A 17,419-nucleotide genomic window follows, 5' to 3' on the forward strand; every position below is an offset into this window, starting at 1 on the left:
TTGCTGCCAAGGCAGCAGAGAGCAAGGGTCAAGCAGGCAGCAGAGGCCAGGCTGAACAACTAGAACCTGCAGGATGCAAAGGACTGGTGTCGCAAGAGGAGCATCATGTGATGTGGTGGGGACCTGGGACACTACAGGGAGTGGTATCCAAGATCCTTGGCTGGCAAGAACAGTCCTCCACCAGCATGATGCAGAGGGCACACAACAGCAGAGGTCAAAAGGGCAGCAGGGGAGAGGTTTCACAGCTCCTTTTCCTTCCCTCCCACTCCCCTCCTTTAAAAAAAACCTCACAAACACACCCAAAGCTTTTTTTTCCTCCTCCTCTTAATCAGAACCAAGGCCAATCTTCAGGAACAGGCTTTGAGCTGGCCAGGTCCTGCCCTGTCCAGCACAGTCCCTTCAGACAGTGGAGTTCTGAGACAGAGAATACTGTGACAAGTCACCCATACCAAGATTTCTCTTGCTTGTTTCTGGTCTAATGAAATTACACGTATGTAGCAACGGCACCGGTGCTGCCAGGCTGCTGGCAGCCTGCCACAAACTGCATTAGAGCTGGAGGAGGTGAGATCATAAGTCTCCCAAAGCCCAGGCAGCAGGAGAGCAGGTCTTTCTCTAGCACCAAGTTGCTCCAGTAAAACATTTAGTATTTAATTTTCTAAATTTGGATCCTTGGTTCTGTAAATGAGAAAAGGCTTTTCTTGTGGTGTGCTTCCCCCACAGGAGGATACAGGTGGACTGTGGGGGTTCAGGGAGCAGGAGTTGCTTGCTGACTCGAGGCAGAAACCCTTGCTCTGTGTCAAAGGTTTCACATCACAGGGCTCCCTTGAACAGAAAGTTGTCCGTGAGGAAGCTCTGTGATTTAGTCTGTCTGCTCTCAAATTGGATAGGGCAGAGCAAGGGCCCATGGCAGGAAGCCCTGGGGCTCGTCTAGGCACACCCCTGATTATTCTCTGCTTTGGAAGGAGCATAAACAGCAGCATCATGTGCAAAACATGCCCCATGTAGGATGGGCGGGTGACTCAGTGGGGATAAAAAAAAGTCCTGCAAACGAGGCCCAGTTTAGCAACTTCAACTAACTTTGGTAACTGGCTGAGGACACAGTGGTTCACCTTTGTCAGCTCAGAGCAACAAGCAGACCAGCTCTGTGCTTGGCTGCTGCAGTGAGAAGAAGGGAAGGCATTGTGTCAGAGCCCTGGGACGCAGCCAAAACTCTGGGCATGAGAAAAGCTGGCACCTGCTTCCACTGCTCAAGTGGAGAGGTAAGGACACTGCTTTGTCCACCAAGGTGAGAGCAGAAGGCAGCACTAATCTGACTGGGGTGGCAGATCCCAACTGTGTGCCCCCCACAGCCAACATCCCCTCCTCCCACCACCTCTTCCTGTCCCACAGGCTCAGCAGGAGCATTTACCTTGGATGGAGATGAGTACTTGAAGGAGACTGGATTTACTGGTCCACCTTTCTGTCCCCTGAAATGCACACACAAATGTGTTAAAGGGCTGAAGCACCACCAGTTTGCCCTGTGACAATGGTCAGATGAAGTGAGGCCCCAGTTCCTCTGCATTCCTGTTGCTGACAGCCTGTGGCTCACAGCAGGAACAAGGAACTGACTCCACAAGCACGTGATGTACTGGTGTCCCATCTCAACAACCCATCTCTCCGTTATTTTTTTTACCAGCACCACACCCCATCAGGCCAGTTCTGCCTGGAACAGTGTAACCCTACACACCAGGCATCAGCTCCAACCCCTCCCCAGCTGCCCTGTCCATCTACCTGCTCATAACACATAATGTCCCTGGCTCCCTGTTTATTCCAAGTTTTCAGCTGGACTTTGTACCATGCTACAGGATTTGTCTACAGTGTGGGAGACAGGAACCTAAGCAACAGGATACACCCCATGCTGGTGTTGGCACCTCTGCTATGGCACAGCCTGGCTTCTGACCACAGGTTTCTCATTGAGGAAGAACAGACAAGCCAAATACAGATCCAGAAAAAGCCAAACTATGCCAGTTACCTGCTCCAGGCACCTAAAACAGAGCCCAAAACCACCCCCAGCTCGAGCATCACCTGAGACCAGAAGTCACCCAGGTCTGGTAGGAAGTGACTTGTTCCAAAAGCAGCTCAGCACAATCCCTGCTTCCCACAGACAGGTGGATGACAGCATTACCTTGCCTATCCACGTCCCCAGGAGGCTGACACACACTTTGCCATTGTCATACAGGTTGGGATTCAGTCTCCCACTGCACTGGGAGAGGTAGCGGAAGAGAGGTGGGACCGCAGGGTAAATGTTGGGGAGCTGGATGTCAAAGAGAAAGAGTCCATCTTCATAGGGCGTGCGTGTGGGCCCTTTGATAAGTGCTGAGAAGAGATCCTGTGGGGAGAGGCAGCAGGTCAGACACTGGGAAACATCCTCTTACCTTGCAAGGGCTGTATTTATGCACAGGGAGAGAAGGGATGTGATTAACTCGGCCCTCGTAAGAGTCAGCTCAAGCAACACATCTCAGGGCACCTTCCCCCTAGAAACTGTACTCAAGCCTTTGGATCTGCAGCAGGGCTTCAGGGATGGCCAAAATCCCCAAGCTGCTCACTGCTGACACCAGCCCCTTGCTGGCTGCCTGCCTGTCTTCCTGCTCAGCACCCGGAACCGGCTCCCTGCAACCAGGAGCTCCTTGTTTGGCCACCCTGACTCGGGGAATGCAAAAGCAGCCGTTTTGGGTAATTACAGCCCTGTTTCACATGCTGCACACATTCCTGCAGCTCTAATGCACTGGATTAAGGCTAAGCAGGGAATTCCAAAGAAAGTGATCCGGATGCTGAGCCCAGCACTAACACAGAGGCATTTGAGAGCAGGCACTTGCCATTCGATCCTCGAAGGTTTTAACCATGATGCCATCGGGCAGGGAGGTGGCCAGGAGAGCCATCTCCTTCCGCACGGTGCTGAAGAACTTCTTTGCTTCTGGGGGCTGGAACTCCATTTTCTTGAAGGCATGGGAATCTGTGGGGCAAGGAAGAGAACAGGATTACAGCCTGCCTTTGGAAACTGCCACAGGTTCCTCCTGAAGGTAGATCTGATCATGTGTAATATGCATCGTGAGGAAGAGGAGTTAACTTGCTTTGGTGCTGAGCCAGGAGAGATTATTTGATGTTTCCCACACGGTACAGCAGCCACAACCTGCATCTCCTGTTCTCAGAGTCCTAACACAATGCTGTCCCTATGCCCACAGCCACGATAATCCCACAAAGAGATGGCTTTTTCTCTGCCAAACCGAAGCACAGCTCTCCTTTTTCCTTTATACACACCTGCAGGCTCAGAACAGTTTGTCCACCTTTCTCTCTCAAGTCTGGTCTGGCTGTACCGTGAGCACCTTGGGCTCTGCTGTCACCAATGTTCCACACAACCAGATGCTATTTGTTATTTCTGGCCATTAACATTGGCACCACTCACCCACCAAGGACGTCCAGCCCAAGAACACCAGCTGTCCCTGCTCTGCTTCTCAGACAACTCAACCAAAAAAAGCCTGAACAAACCCTGCAACTTTCAAGGAAGTGTCTGCAATGGGAAGTGACTGATCTCTGCAGCCCTCCTACATTAATTACCAGTGTGGAAAAGAGGGAAGCACACTTCTGAGGCTTGAGGAGGTGCAACAGAGCCTAGAGACACCATGACACAAGAGACAGACACCTAGGGACACTAAAAGCCAGGTTTGGGTCCCAGAGCACACTGTGCTACAGAAGTTGTGGTAATTTCTCATCCCTGGTTAATGAGCTGTGGAAGCAACCAGGAAGAAGAAAATACACAATCCAAAAGCCCTTGAAGCAAAGGTTTTGGAGAAAAACACTGCAGGACAGCGACGAAGGACAGAGCATCCCACACTCACCTGGAGCATACTCCAACACAGAGAACACTTCTCCCTTGGCACTGGTGAAGGTGACTCCAGGCTTGCCTCCACTCTGCTGGCAGAGCACTGGTGTCTCACTGGGCCACTCTGACCTCACCGGTGTCTGTGCCTCTGCTTTTTCTTCCTTCTTCTCTGTCTCCACCATGGCTTCCATCTTTTCCTCCTCAGCAATAGCCACATTATCCAAGGTCTTCTTGAGATTTTCCTGCAGCTTTTTAATATCATCCAAGAACTTCTTCTCCCGAGTGGGTTTTTCCAGCTCCACAGTTGGGGAGGTGGGAGAGCCAGTCAGCAGCTGCTCCACAGTCATATTTTTCAGGCTTTCCAAGATCTTGATGGCCTCCTTTAGCTCCCGGAAGCTCTTCGGGGTTCCGTCCTTGCCACCTTTCTCTGTAGCAAGATCTGCAACTGCCATAGCCACAGCTCCCTGGACTTGCTCCTCTACTTTTTTCACCTCCTCTGCTGCTGGCTCCTCAGGCTCAAAGTCCTCAATTTTCGGGTGGTCATCATCCATGAGGCCATTGTCTGTCTCCCAGCTGTCACTTTCATCCTCCCACTCCGAGGATGCCCCGCTGGTGCTGCCGTCCACAGAATCGTAGTCCGACTCCTCAATTTCTGATTCGATGTTGTACAAGTGCTAAAGGAGAGCAGAGTTACGTGAGACTAAGGGTGAGGCACAGAGTTTTAGTCGTTTTTCAAAGCAAGCCATGAAAAAGGAGCTTCCATCTGGGATTGGCTGGGCTGTTTCAAACCCTTCCATCTATAAAAGGTTGACTTGCACAGATTATGAAACCACACAGACCCACTGTTCAAAGTATTGGGGGGTTACTAGGGCAAGTTTTCAGTGGGCTGTAGCCATCCTAGTTTCTGGGATCCAGTCAGGGACAACAGACAGGTGCCAAAAAACTATCTGGATGCCCCAGGGTTTCTGAACACAGAGCTAGTTCAGAAGGTATTTGGTATCATATAAGGAGTTAGTATTTCTGGTCCTGCTTTTGCACCAGGAACTGTGTTGGCACAGAGCCCTAGTTTGGCTGCCACTCCATCCTTTCACAGAGACAATGCTGGAACTAGGAACGCATTCCCATACCAGCTTTCCTTTTCTGTGGCACACACTACTTGCTGTCAGAGCCTTGCTACGCTGCTTTAGCTGTTATATGTGGCTACTGCTTAAAATTCAGCTGGGACAATGAAGCCTCACCCAAGCTGCTGAATAAGCTCTTACATAAAATGTTCTCTTCCCCTTCACTACTGGAAGCTGAACCCATCCCCACTCCATCCAGCCTCACCTTCTACAACCTGCTTTTGCACATGCTACGTCTCTCACAAGGTCCTGCTGCAGAGGTTTTCAGGTAAGAGCACCAACACAGAACCAGGGGAGCAAGAGCACCTTTACAGGGCTGTGTTTGGAGTTACAAGATGGGAGCATTTTATCCACACACTTTTAACACTTGAGTGACAGCCCAAAAATCCTCTTAATGTGGCAAGATATGACCCCAGAGGCTAAAGCACATGGACACTCAGTCATCTTGTCAAAGCCTTCAACTGAACCAGCTCTGTTGAGCCAGTCCTGTGCCAATCAGAGACAGGCAGCCAGTAGAGGTTAGTTGGGTTCAACACAAGTGACTGCAGGCAGGAAAAGCCATCAAAACTCACTGCCCTCAAAGCTAATCCAAATCTGAATTGGAAAGTTAATTAGCCAGTTATGCCATCTTTATTTTTAGAGCTGAGAAAAAGCACCCAGACAGCTTGTCTCTGGGCACATGGTCAGGCATTGATAAATCACGGTTTTACCAACTGATAATTCCTGCTCCTGACATTTCCCCGACTCCCATAATTACGCAGACGAGCAGAATCGAAGGGACTGGCGTGACACAGCAGGAGCTGCTGCAGAGCCCCGGCACCGCAGTGTGAGAACAGCCCTTTGTGGAGCACACATCAGACCTCTGATTGTGCCTGTGATCCAAGCACATGTGACAACAGGGGGAAGGGAGACAGCAGCCTGCTTTGTATTGCTCCGGTCCACTGCCATAGTGCGGGCATTGACTATTCTACTGTAATTAATGCAGAGCTGCTTGGTTTAAAAAGAAATCTTGATCAAGTGCTTTGTACTCGCAGAAGGCATCTCTGCAGCGGAGGCAGTGGTGTCACTGCCACAGTGATGGAGATGGGACCCTACAGATACAGGTCGGCTCCTATCTTTAGGCTGTCTGCCTTAATCCAAGGAAACAAGGAGACAAGACAAGGGATGAAACTGTATGGGGAATAGTGAGCACAATTACAAGACAGTACAACAAAAAACTCAGAGCAATGCAGAAACCACGGGGGTGCAGTGGATTAGCAGTGTGGCTGTATCTGTATTTTTAAGCTTCCACTCAACCCTTTTCCCTCCCTGCCCTGGGATAGGATTCGGGTCTGATCCCTAGGTTAGCTAAGGTGACAACTTGTGGCTCTAGCCCAACCCCCGGAGGAGCTTCTTCAGCCAAAAAAACCCACTATGGTGCCATTTCACAAGCAAGACAGAACATGCAACAGTCTTTCAGCAGTGCCTTGGCTGGGCAATGCACCAACCCGGGCTCCAGTCAGAACGGATGATCCCTGAGCTCTGCAGAGCAGCAGGTGCTGGAGGCTAAGGACAGGGCTGTGGGCAGAGCTGTGAGCATGCAGTGCATGTGTGAAGGCAAAAACAGTCTGCCCAGGCTTTCCTATTCTCTAAGTTCAAGAGCAGTGATGACCAATTAGTTGCCCAGACCTCCTGACAGCAGATGGATTTTCCTGTGCTAACAGAACTGGGAAGCCGCCCTGCCGTATGGGAACGCAGCAATCAATAGAGCAAGATTCCCTTACCCAATAAGGCTCTCTACATCCAGGATTTAAATCCAAGAGTCGTCACTCAGCTAAAAATTACAGGGATATTGTGAGCTGGAACAGGACCTCACCTGAGGCAGAATGATAGTCTTGGAGTTATCTGCCCACACCACTTCCACCTTACTGCTGACATCCACACGAGCCACCTGTCCAACGGAAGGCTGTGGAGACAAGAGTGGTTTGTCAGTCCCTTTTCTTTCCCAGGCACTTCATGCACAAGCAGGAAGGTTTTGACCAACACACGCTCCCTAGCTGGAGAGCCGCTTAAAGTAACACTTGCATCCTACACATAGAAACCACACAACACTGCCACGGAGATGGGGAAAGCTCCCCTCAAGGAGCAGGGCACCAGCAGGGCTGGTCTGGCAGGAGATCCTGATCTGTGATCAGGACCAGTGGCCTTTCTGCAGGCAGTAGGGCTGGGGCTGTGCCAGCAAGGGACAGGAATTTCATGGAATGGGGGTGCCCTCTAGTGGGGTGCCCTCAGCTCCCCCCTCCCCAGCACCGGGGGCTCCCCACAGAGCACAGGCATGAACAGACAAGTTGCAGCTGCTCAGGGTGTGCACAGTAAGGAGCACCTTGCCCTGGCAGCAGGTTATTTAGGTCAGCTGAGCAGGCTGGGATGTTGTTTCACGCTGCTGAAACTAGAACTGCAGTAAGGGCTGCACTATACCTTTTAACCCTTTTTTAGGGCAGCAGGCTCAAAAGCTGGAGGTCTCCCTTCACAGTAAGGGTGTTTCCTAGCAAAGGGTGTATCCTCTACAATATAAACTGTTCCCTCTTCCTCCCCAGAAGATCGCTCAGCTCAACAAAATTAACATGTACATAACTCAGGTGAAACCCAGAACTCCAGTCTTCTGTTGCCAAGTGAAACTGGTTTCATGACAAATCCACCTTCACTATTGCTCAGGAGCCCACAGAATATCCTTTTATTACAAGTTACTCTGAAATCCTAAGCAAGAGTTTGATTAAAAGTCCTCAGGCTTATGTTCAGTTCTTGTCTCAAGTTCACTCTTGCTCTGCTGCAGACTGTCATCAAGGTCAAAGGATTTCAAGGTTACATCTCCACCAGACAGAGATCTGATGTGTTACTCATGACAGCAGGGGACACTGATACGAAATTAGCAAGCTAGGGAGTTTAGGATGCCCCTGTGGGGCCTAAAGCCCTCCTATTGACTCTTTTAAGTGTCTCCACCAATACTTGGTGACAATGTGGTCAGCTAACTGTGCCCAGGACCCACCTCGTCTTCCTTAGCCGTGGCTCCATCCGAATTGCCGATCCGGATCACGATGTCAGTCGTGCGGAAGCGAAAGTCCGGATGATCAGCAATGTCATACACGCTCACATCCTCCTCCTCCCCGATCAGCTGCACCGGAGACAGAATGATGTGTCAGCCCCAGGATGCTGCACTGACCCCCACAGCACACCTTCAGCGCTTCAAAGTACTTTGTGTTATATTTTGTCCATTTTCAGCTGCTCCAACAGCCTGCAAGGAGCTGCTCCTGTCCCTTCCTGTCACCTCATCCCTGTAGCACGTCAGTCAAGGCACAACAATGAAAGGAAGCAGATATTCTGTCTCATCTGCTCACCTCACCTTTACTTCAGGTTCCACATCACCATGAGGATGAGACATGCAAGCACAGTGTTTTATTCCCTTCCAAACACCCAGATTTCTCAAAGCAGTTCGCTGGGGCCCAAAGGGTCAGAGTTTACTTTTGAAACGATCCAAGGCAACAGGAAGTATATGACAAAAAACTTGTCACTTAATGGGAAACATCTTTCCTTTGATTTCTCCCGGAGGAAGAGAGCTACGAGCTCACAAATAATGAGAAATGGGTAAAGAGGAGCACAACCCCAGGCCAGACTGATGTTCTGCTTCTGGATGTGAAGGGCCCTGCTCAGCTATGACAATAGGGTCCTAGCCTAAGGCAGAAAGCAGAACACCAGTTTTGTTCAAGTCCCCCTCTCATCTCCAGCTAGGCTGAAGTCTGTCAAGACTCTGGAAAACAGTGTTCCTACAAACCCCAAGAAAAAGGTATTAGGCTGACTATGGGCAATGGCACTTGGCAGAGGCAAGCATGACAACATGCAATAGATTAATCCTCTTTCAGTGAACTAGCAAGGACATGGGGAGGAAAAATTCTTAGAGTGAACTCAAGAAATCAACTGCCCGTGAAAGCTTCAGGAAAAAAAAAATCTTCATCCATACCAGAGCCTGATGGTTACCACTGGATGTAAACTCTGCTTGCTCTTCATTGCCTTGCAGGCACCTATGAAGTGACATCACTCTAGCTAAGCCTCTCAGTCCCAAAAGCACATTGCTGTTCCCATCCTCAAGGACACACTCCAGTGTGATTCCCACACTTATCTGTGTTTATCTGTGAAGCTTGTGCTTTTTTGTGGCTGCTTTTCTCTTAGCTGGTTCCAGCAGGCACTCACCTCCACATCATCTCCACTGGATTTCAGCTTGAACCACTTCACCACACAGGTACGGCCGATATGGTCCCCAGACTGCACCACTCCATATAACCCGGGGTCCTGGGAGCTCTGACCTTTGGGTCACAAGGGTGGAGAAGAAAACAGACAAATCAGGCAAAGGAGCACGGGCTTTGCTCAGTGACTGAGGCTGTCAGCTCCCAGGCTCTCATGGCTGATGCCTTCCATTTGTGAATGGCATGAGGAAAAACAGTTCTTCCTACACAGTCAAAATTGTTGCCAAACTAGATCGGTAGAGCTGGAGCTGATGGGTAACTTCAGTTTCCTCAGACTACGTCCAACCCAGAAGACCAGTCAGAGTATTACTCACGGGAAATGGCCACGAAAAACAGCCTCTGTTTTTGCTAAGCCAGCTTTCCTGCTCCCCAACCTGACAGTATCTTCTACTCCCCCCCACTGTTGAGGGTCTACCCCCACTAGAAAAGGAGTTGAGAGCCAGAATATGTGTCACCAGTATTTCATATCCAAAAGTTCCAAGTCTCCTTGAACTTGTGACCTTCACTAGCATCAACAATTTGTTTGGTGAAGAGAAGGGATTCAAGAAGATGCCTCTGGATCCCAAAACTCCTCATGAAAAAAATGGGAGAGTCATGATAAACCAGCCACACAGAGAAAGCAGCCTGAGGTGAGCTGTTCATTTCTCCCCTCATTCTGTGAGAGAGCTCAGAGCTATTGGCACTTTCAAGGAGAAGGTGGGCCACCCCTGCTCTGCAGAAATACTGAAAATCCTAGCTTGGCTCCTTGGCATTTATTCTTTCCACTTCTTGCCTATTGTCACAGTTCAATTTTGGTATGTAAATAAAGGCTCTCTGCTGCCATTCATGTTAAGTCAGCTGAATCACTGCCACCCCTGGTAGGTGCCCACCTCAAGTGAGCACTAAGAGCTACTTAAAAAGAGTGACTGTACATGAGGGGATCCAGACTGAACAATACTTTCCAATTAAAAGCACGTTTGTTCCCCGGGAGCATTGTTTGGACACCCAATACCTCTTTTGTCCACCACGAAATCGCCGGGGCAGAACTCGTTGTTGTCCAGATGATGGACCGGGATGAGCTCGTTGGAGCGGATGTTTGTCTCCACGGTGCCATCCTGCCACATCACGTCAGCTGAAGTCATCGTGGTCACCACTTCCACAGCAACCCTGGGAACGCAGAAAGGCAGCGAGTTACCAAAGGGAACGTGATGCTGCCAACATCAGGAACCAAGATGGATCTCAGCAACGCAGAGGTACGCGGATCAGCAAGTCAGGAAAACCCATCTAGGCCCCGTGGAAGCAGCTACACAGCAGGCTTTGTTTTGATGGGTTCTCAACCCCTGCAGATGTTACACTGCTGCAAGTCTGTACTGAAGGAGGACTGACTTTCCAGGGAGCTGATGCTGAGCTCTCTTTTGTTCCTTATGGAGCTAATTAATATCTACCAGCACTCACTTTCTAGCCCTGGCAGAGGCACAACAGAACATTCAAATACTTTGAGAGTTAAGATCTTCTCCACTGGAGCACCTTCCAGGCCTGGCAGCTCTGAGGAGTCTTTGAAACTAGAAGAGCATGGGACTGGAAAGATAAAGCACCACAGCCCTTCCAGAGAGAACAAACAAAACAAAAAGAAAATAGGCAACACATTGAATATGGGTAAAGCAGAAGGATTTTGTTTAAAAAGAGAAAAGTGTCCTTCCCAGCTGTTCAAACACATACATATGTCTCTGCAGCTCAGAAATTAAACCGAAACATGCCACAATGGACCACATGCTGGTTTTCTGCTGTGGGGCTTCACAGGGATTCTTGAGGAGGCAAAGTGCTTGGGGCAGGAGGGACAGAGCTGCAGCCTAGCTGGACAGACTCTTCTCATGAGCCCTCTGCTATTTTCATCTCTCCTACGGCACAGAACAAACCAAATCCCATGCTGACTTTAAGTCTCGCCTTTATTTTGTTGGCCAGGCCTTCCAGAATAACACAAGTGCTGGATTTATGTTGGTTTCAAGTCAAACCGTAAAGATGACACAATAGGCACACAGCTGTTTGCTCCCAGCTCTGCTTTTATGAATGTCAGAGAAATATTTCTAAGTGGAAATATGAAGTTTCTAGTAGGGCCAGCACTCAGTAGCAGAAATTATCAGAGAAGGGTCTGTAAAAGGCCAAGTGTGGTGGGTGATATGCCAACAACATGGTTCCTGGGGGGACATTGCAGCTGAGAATGGGAGTGGAAAGACAGACTAAGCAAGGAAATGACACAGTCCTGTCTGCAGCACAAAAAAATCACGGCTTGGCATTAATAAAAATCCCTGTATGTCCTCACTAAAAGATATCAAGTGGTCCGTGCGCTGCCCGGAGAGCAGCAGCAGGTCACTCAATGATGGCAAAGCCACATGCTGAGCTGGCCCCTGCAGTCAGAGCTCCAGGAGCTGACACATCAGATCTGGTGACTAATTTCAGGCAGCCCATCCACCCTGCATTTCTCAGCAGTGCCTGGCAGCACATCTCCGATGGCCTCACCAGCCTCATCAGAATATTCAAACAGCCACGACCCCTCACACTGAGCTGTGACCAGCTGCCACATATGCCCTTGAAAGTGTCAGCTGGAGGCTCACTGTGTTGAAAAAGCTTCTGTTTCTTTCTCTGTGACATGGTCATCTCTGCATTTCCTTGTAGGGAGCTGCCCAGATCCAGCACAGGAATCTCTTGCTGGTGCCACAGGGATTTCTCCCCACTGCCTGAACGGTGCAGAGAGCCACCAGGTTCTCTAGCTAAGCTCTCCTTAGCAAAACCTTCAGTAAAACAGAGACACTCTGTGGGGGAGTGAGATGTGAAAAGTGAACCAAGAATCCTTTCCCAGGAACTCTGTCACACACTCCAATTTTTTAATTTCACTGCAATACTGCTCTGCTGAGCTTTGCGACCTTCACACCTAATTTCTCCAAAACCCACAAGGACTCAAGGAACAGCTCTCCTTACATATAGGCAAAGCTAAAATACCTGCACAAAATGTCAATGAAGTTCATGGCATTCTCAAACTACTGGATCCCTTCAATACTCAAAGTCACTTTCCTGGGAGAATTCTCACATGTTCTCTTGCACCAGCTCATTTCTGATGCAGGATCTGTACACAACTAAGTAGCCCAGGGAAGCAGCAGACAGGCAGGCCAGTTGTCAGATGTCTTTGCATCCCATGAAAACACTTCAAACATTCTCAAGTTAGGTAAAAGGCAAAAGCTGCTGAGATCCAGCTTTATCTAGAAATGGGCATATATATGCAATGCTCCCTCCTGCAAGCTACTGAAATTCCTCCAAGGCTCTCGAGGAGTAAGTGCACTTAGTTCACTAAAAAACAGTTAATATTTAAAAGTATACTGCTGGCAAAAGCTGCAGATCTCAGTGCAGAGGAGGTAAGGATAACAGAGACCACCACAGCACACCCCTCAGCCAGCCCAGACCTCCGTGCTGCTCTGGAGACAGCTCTCTAGGATAAGCTGTCCATTCCTAGCACAGTCTATCCTCAGTCTCTCTGCAGAAGCTGCCAATAAGGTAACCAATTAGTGTCATGTTTAAGCTGTATGATCTTTATTCACCTCTTGCCCAGCACAGATATGCTGTCAATGCCCTGAGGCACAGCTGAAGTAGAATAGCATCAGTGTCACGTCACGTGGCCCCCGTTTCATCAGGAGCTGGACTGAGCCCAAGCTGATTCCACACAGGCCACTGCACAGTCATCACAAGATAATTCCTGGTGGTTACTACCAAGTGCTGTCCTAATTCATCCTCCACCTCCACGAGGTGGTGTTTTACATCCGAGAACTTTGATAAGGGAGATTCTGGCAATTATACGTGCGTTTGGAAATCCAACTCACCTGTCTCCTGGCTTAAACTCTCGTGAAACCTTGGTCTTCTTCTTCTTGTGCTTCCTCTTCAAGTTTTTGATGGAAAGGGGGATGCTTTTCTTGCGGCAAGTGCCGCTGCCGCTCTGGGACGAGGCGGTGGAACTCGCGGAGGAGGTGACAGAGCTCGTGTCGTCAGTGTCATCGGCTGCCTCATCGTCAGCATCCTGCTCCATGGACTGAAGCCGGTAGTCGGACAATCCTTCATCCTTCAGCAGAAAGGGAGGCTGCTGCTGTCGTGCTGCTGCTCCCCCTTTCTCCTTCCCTGTTTCTTCAGGCTGCTCCTCCTTTCCCTCCCCAGGGCTCGGTGCATTGTTGGAAGAGTCATCCAGCTCACATTTTGATTCAGGCTTAAGCTCTTCTGATTTTTGGTCAGCAGCTGCAGCAGATTCTTTGTCAGGGGCTTCAGTCGTGCCCTGAGACTCCGGGGAGCAAGACATGATCTTCACTATCTGCTTCTTCAGCAGCCGCCTCACCTGGAGAAAGCAGATGTGGGTCAGAGCTGTGCCTGGACACTCAGCAAACTGCCAGCCAGCCTGGGGAATATTCAGCTTTGTGCAAAGCAGCACCCATGGGCCTCTGCACATTTCACCTGCACCACAGTACTCTGCAAACCAGCATCTCACCACTGCTCTGCTCTGCAGTAGCACTCACTAGTAAAAGGAAAGTGAGCTTTGCTCCTTAAGGTTATTTTAAGCATGTTTTGAACTGTTTTGTTATGGAAGGTCACAAGAGGATGCATAAGTTAATCTGTGTAACAGACACAGCTATGCAGGGAGGTCACCATCCACACTGGTGATATCCTGTTATTCGAGAACACCGTGGCTCTGCAGCCAGCACATACAAACCATGACTCACTTGGCCTAGCAAGCAAAGACAACTTTCTTGTCTCACTGTAGCAAGGATTTAACTGAACAGTTCAGCTCCATGAGAAACCTGAGGTCATGCTAAATGAAAAGAATATGTTTTTAAGTCCAGGCTGTCAGAGCACACCTTGACCCCTTCAAGGTGACACCTCTGTGCACAAGGTCCTGTTCACGTTCCCTCACTGTGTTAGCTGCATGCTTCACCCAGTGCAGTCAGACTGCTCTACAAGGTGACTTCTCTGCTGGCAACAACAGGCCATTACTCTTTACAACCATTTCAGGAGTCACATTTCAGACCACATGACTACCAGGAAGATCTCTGCTTTAAAAGCCACAGTGACCAGAAATGCTCAGAGAAGTCAACGCCTCCCCTCCACCCCTCAACTCACCTTTTTGGCAACTGATCCTTCACCCAGCACACAGTTCCTCTCAGGGCATTCACAGGTGATTTTTGCAGGTTCCACTTTGTCCGGGAACACATAGAGGCACCTTTCCCCAAGCTGCCTTTGGGCATGGTCAAAGCACCCCAGACGCTTTACCCTGTCAAAACAGGACAGCCATGAACACAGAGCAAAACAGAACAGAAGCCAGCAGTGATCAGGGCCTTCACAAGGCTGGTGTGACCTCAGGCTGACAGCACTTCTTCTGGGGTGGCAGAACACCACACCAAATCATTTCCAGACACACAATTCTAAAGCAGGAGTGGGAATCTCACCAGGGACTGGGTGGGACACTAGTCACTCCCCTCCCTCCAGCTCCCCATCCCAGAGAGAGCTGCCAAGAGACATTTGGGGTTTTTTTGCTGTCATTTGAGAGCTGCTCTCCTCCAGCACATGAGCTCCAGGCAGGACCCACTGCACTGTGCTACTGCTCATCTGACCTTTCTTTTGAGCTTGTGCAGCTTATTCTGGCAGCTGCAGCCTGCAGAGGGCACTAGTTGCTGCCTCAGCACCAGCATGGCCAGAGCTCCACACCTGAGCTCCACACCTGAAACCCTGGGTTAGGAGATGCAGTCTGCTCCAGGCAGGAGAGAAAGGACAGACACCACTTTCTTCTATGCACTTCTCAGCTGGAGAGTACTTGGAGGGGATTGGTAGGACACCAACCCTTGTGCTAGTAACTCAAAGTGTCTGCTAAACTAATTTGGAAGTTATTCTCTCAGTTTTGAAGCTCTGGAAACAGCAGCATTGTGTCTAATCAGTTGGTAGGCATATCACCCTTAGTCTGTGCAGGTCCTGGGTGCTGGGAGTGGAAAGGGGTTTTCAAGGGAATCTCACCTGGACAGCTTATCCTGGCTGATTATGGAAGGAGGAGGGCTCACACTGTCAGTTCCTCCAGGACAGAAGCTTTTAGTGATCCAAGTGACCTTTAGCTCTACCACCTGTACCTACAGTGCAAAGACAGAAATGGCAATTTCATATTTCAGAGGCCTTCCCAGACCAGTGTCTCAGATCTGAATGCTTACACACAGGAAAGCTGCAAACCTGCTTTTATCATTTAAGATGGCCAAGTGCAGTTTCACCACATCCAGGACCACTACAGTGCTCCCACAGCATGACTGTTGGCCACACAAGAGCTTCTACAGCTTTTAGCTCCAAGAAAAGGCTTGGGAAAGAAGCTACAGTACATACAAATCAGCAGTCCAATGTCACAAAGAGACATGCTAATGGACTTGGAGCTGCTCCCTCTTTCAGCAGAGAGTCAGCAATATTTCTCCCTTTTTGGACATGCAACACTAAGTTTCAATAGAAGATGTGCCTCTACTACCCTAATGATCAGCAGTACTGGTCTCCAAGTGCACTGGCATACTGTCACCTTACAGGGACCCTTGGTAGGAAAAGCCAAACCACACCCAGAAGTCTTGTCAGTCCACAATGAGAAATTTGTCACCTCAGGACACCACAGCCACAGTGCACTTGTTCTTGGGAGGTTACCATGGCAAGCTGACTCTGCTCCAAACAGCCAGCCAGGACCATGCTGTGCAGAAGGTGGACATGTGTCAGGCTGTCAGTCCTTACCTCTTCCACCACCACTCTGAACTTGCTCTTTGTGCTCAGAACAGGCTTCACACCCGAGAGCCACTGCACGCTGGAGAAGACTTTGGAAGGCCCGATGAGGACTTGCCCAGGATAAAAGCCATATGAATCATCAAAGAAGAGACCCTGTGGGGGAAAGGGAGGAGGAAGAAACAACATAAAGGACTCAAGATTCCAGCATTTCTCTCCTTTGTGATCAGTAAGATTAATCATAAAGGTAAAGTCTGCAAGATGCCCATCTCCTAAAGCTCGTTCTCTCCTGAAGTCAGCCCAGCAGTTCCTATAGCAACTCACTCTGTCACACATCCAAATGGGACTATGACTTCCTGGGGGAGAAGCAAAGGTACTTGCAAGGAACAAAAGATGCATATTTCCACACAAAGGTTCTCAGGAATAAGGTAGCCAAGGTAGGTTGAGTCCTGGGCAAGGACATCCATCTCTTTTCCATGCTCTAATTCAAGCACCTACAGCTTTCAGAGCCAGAGGATGTTTGCCTTCACTCCTCTGCTTGTGAAATTAAGTGTGTAAGTATTATTCCTGTCTTAGGTGGATTAGTTAATATGACAAGTTCTTTGAAAACAAAACAGGACAGTAAACACAACAATTGCTTTTCTAGAGCTCCTTCCCACTGCTATTCAGATTCAGAGTGTGGGGGCGGACAGAGCAGTTTATGGTAGATAAAATACTGAGCACAAAACTGTATCAAGTCTTGTAATTTGTCAGAAAGGATAAGAGCAGTGTGACAAGATCTAAGTCAGGGAAGTATCTAACACAAAGCAATTCTGAGCACGGGATCAAGAGTAACACTGGAGACAACCCACATTTCAGACCAAACCACAAGTCCCCAGAGGACTATGTACATTTTAAAGGCAGCCTGACTCGAAACAAGCCATCTCAAAATTGGGTAACCAGAAGCTGAATGTTGCCACAACATCTATTTAGCAAGCAGAAGACATACTGCATAACTCAAAGTAGCAGAGATGAAGGTACCGGAGAATATCGAGCGACAGACCACTCCTTTTCTGTACAGAACAAGAAAACCACAACAGCACATCCTATTGAACTGATATTCCATTTACTGTTGAAGAAACAGGCATCAAATTTTAGCAGAAGTGCAGTTTTAGATCAAAGGGATCTTTGCTTTGAAGGCTGGGAAGGATAAGAGCTGACTGCACTGTTAGTTCCTAAGAATTATACACCATCCTCTGTCAACTCCCACCGCTGCTCCCAACACAGCCAGGCCCTACTGATGTCCTTTGGAAGAACAAGTTAGCTGTCATCAGCCCTAGAACGTGAGAGAGGTTAGATCCCATCACACAGCAAAGTGTGTTTTACCCAAAAGCCAGCAAAACCTTCCCTGCCATGTGATTTGGAAAATGCCAGTA

General features: G+C 49.2%; 1 protein-coding gene across 1 annotated transcript in view; it reads right to left on the bottom strand.

The window, feature by feature from the left end:
* The window catches only part of UBE2O (ubiquitin conjugating enzyme E2 O), a 62,069-nt gene that overhangs the window by 3,970 nt on the left and 40,680 nt on the right, over positions 1–17,419 (bottom strand). The window contains exons 6-17 of the mRNA XM_027729894.2: positions 16,017–16,160; positions 15,276–15,385; positions 14,388–14,538; positions 13,106–13,608; positions 10,249–10,403; positions 9,205–9,317; positions 8,006–8,131; positions 6,836–6,925; positions 3,876–4,533; positions 2,856–2,992; positions 2,165–2,368; positions 1,409–1,466 (exon numbers count right to left, since the gene is read on the bottom strand). Of these exons, the coding sequence (XP_027585695.2) occupies positions 1,409–1,466; positions 2,165–2,368; positions 2,856–2,992; positions 3,876–4,533; positions 6,836–6,925; positions 8,006–8,131; positions 9,205–9,317; positions 10,249–10,403; positions 13,106–13,608; positions 14,388–14,538; positions 15,276–15,385; positions 16,017–16,160 (2,449 nt within the window). The remainder of the gene's footprint in view (positions 1–1,408; positions 1,467–2,164; positions 2,369–2,855; positions 2,993–3,875; positions 4,534–6,835; positions 6,926–8,005; positions 8,132–9,204; positions 9,318–10,248; positions 10,404–13,105; positions 13,609–14,387; positions 14,539–15,275; positions 15,386–16,016; positions 16,161–17,419) is intronic.

This window comes from Pipra filicauda, unplaced genomic scaffold (assembly GCF_003945595.2).
Source record: "Pipra filicauda isolate LSUMZ 115617 unplaced genomic scaffold, ASM394559v2 scaffold80_size11013439_pilon, whole genome shotgun sequence".
Taxonomy (NCBI): domain Eukaryota; kingdom Metazoa; phylum Chordata; class Aves; order Passeriformes; family Pipridae; genus Pipra; species Pipra filicauda.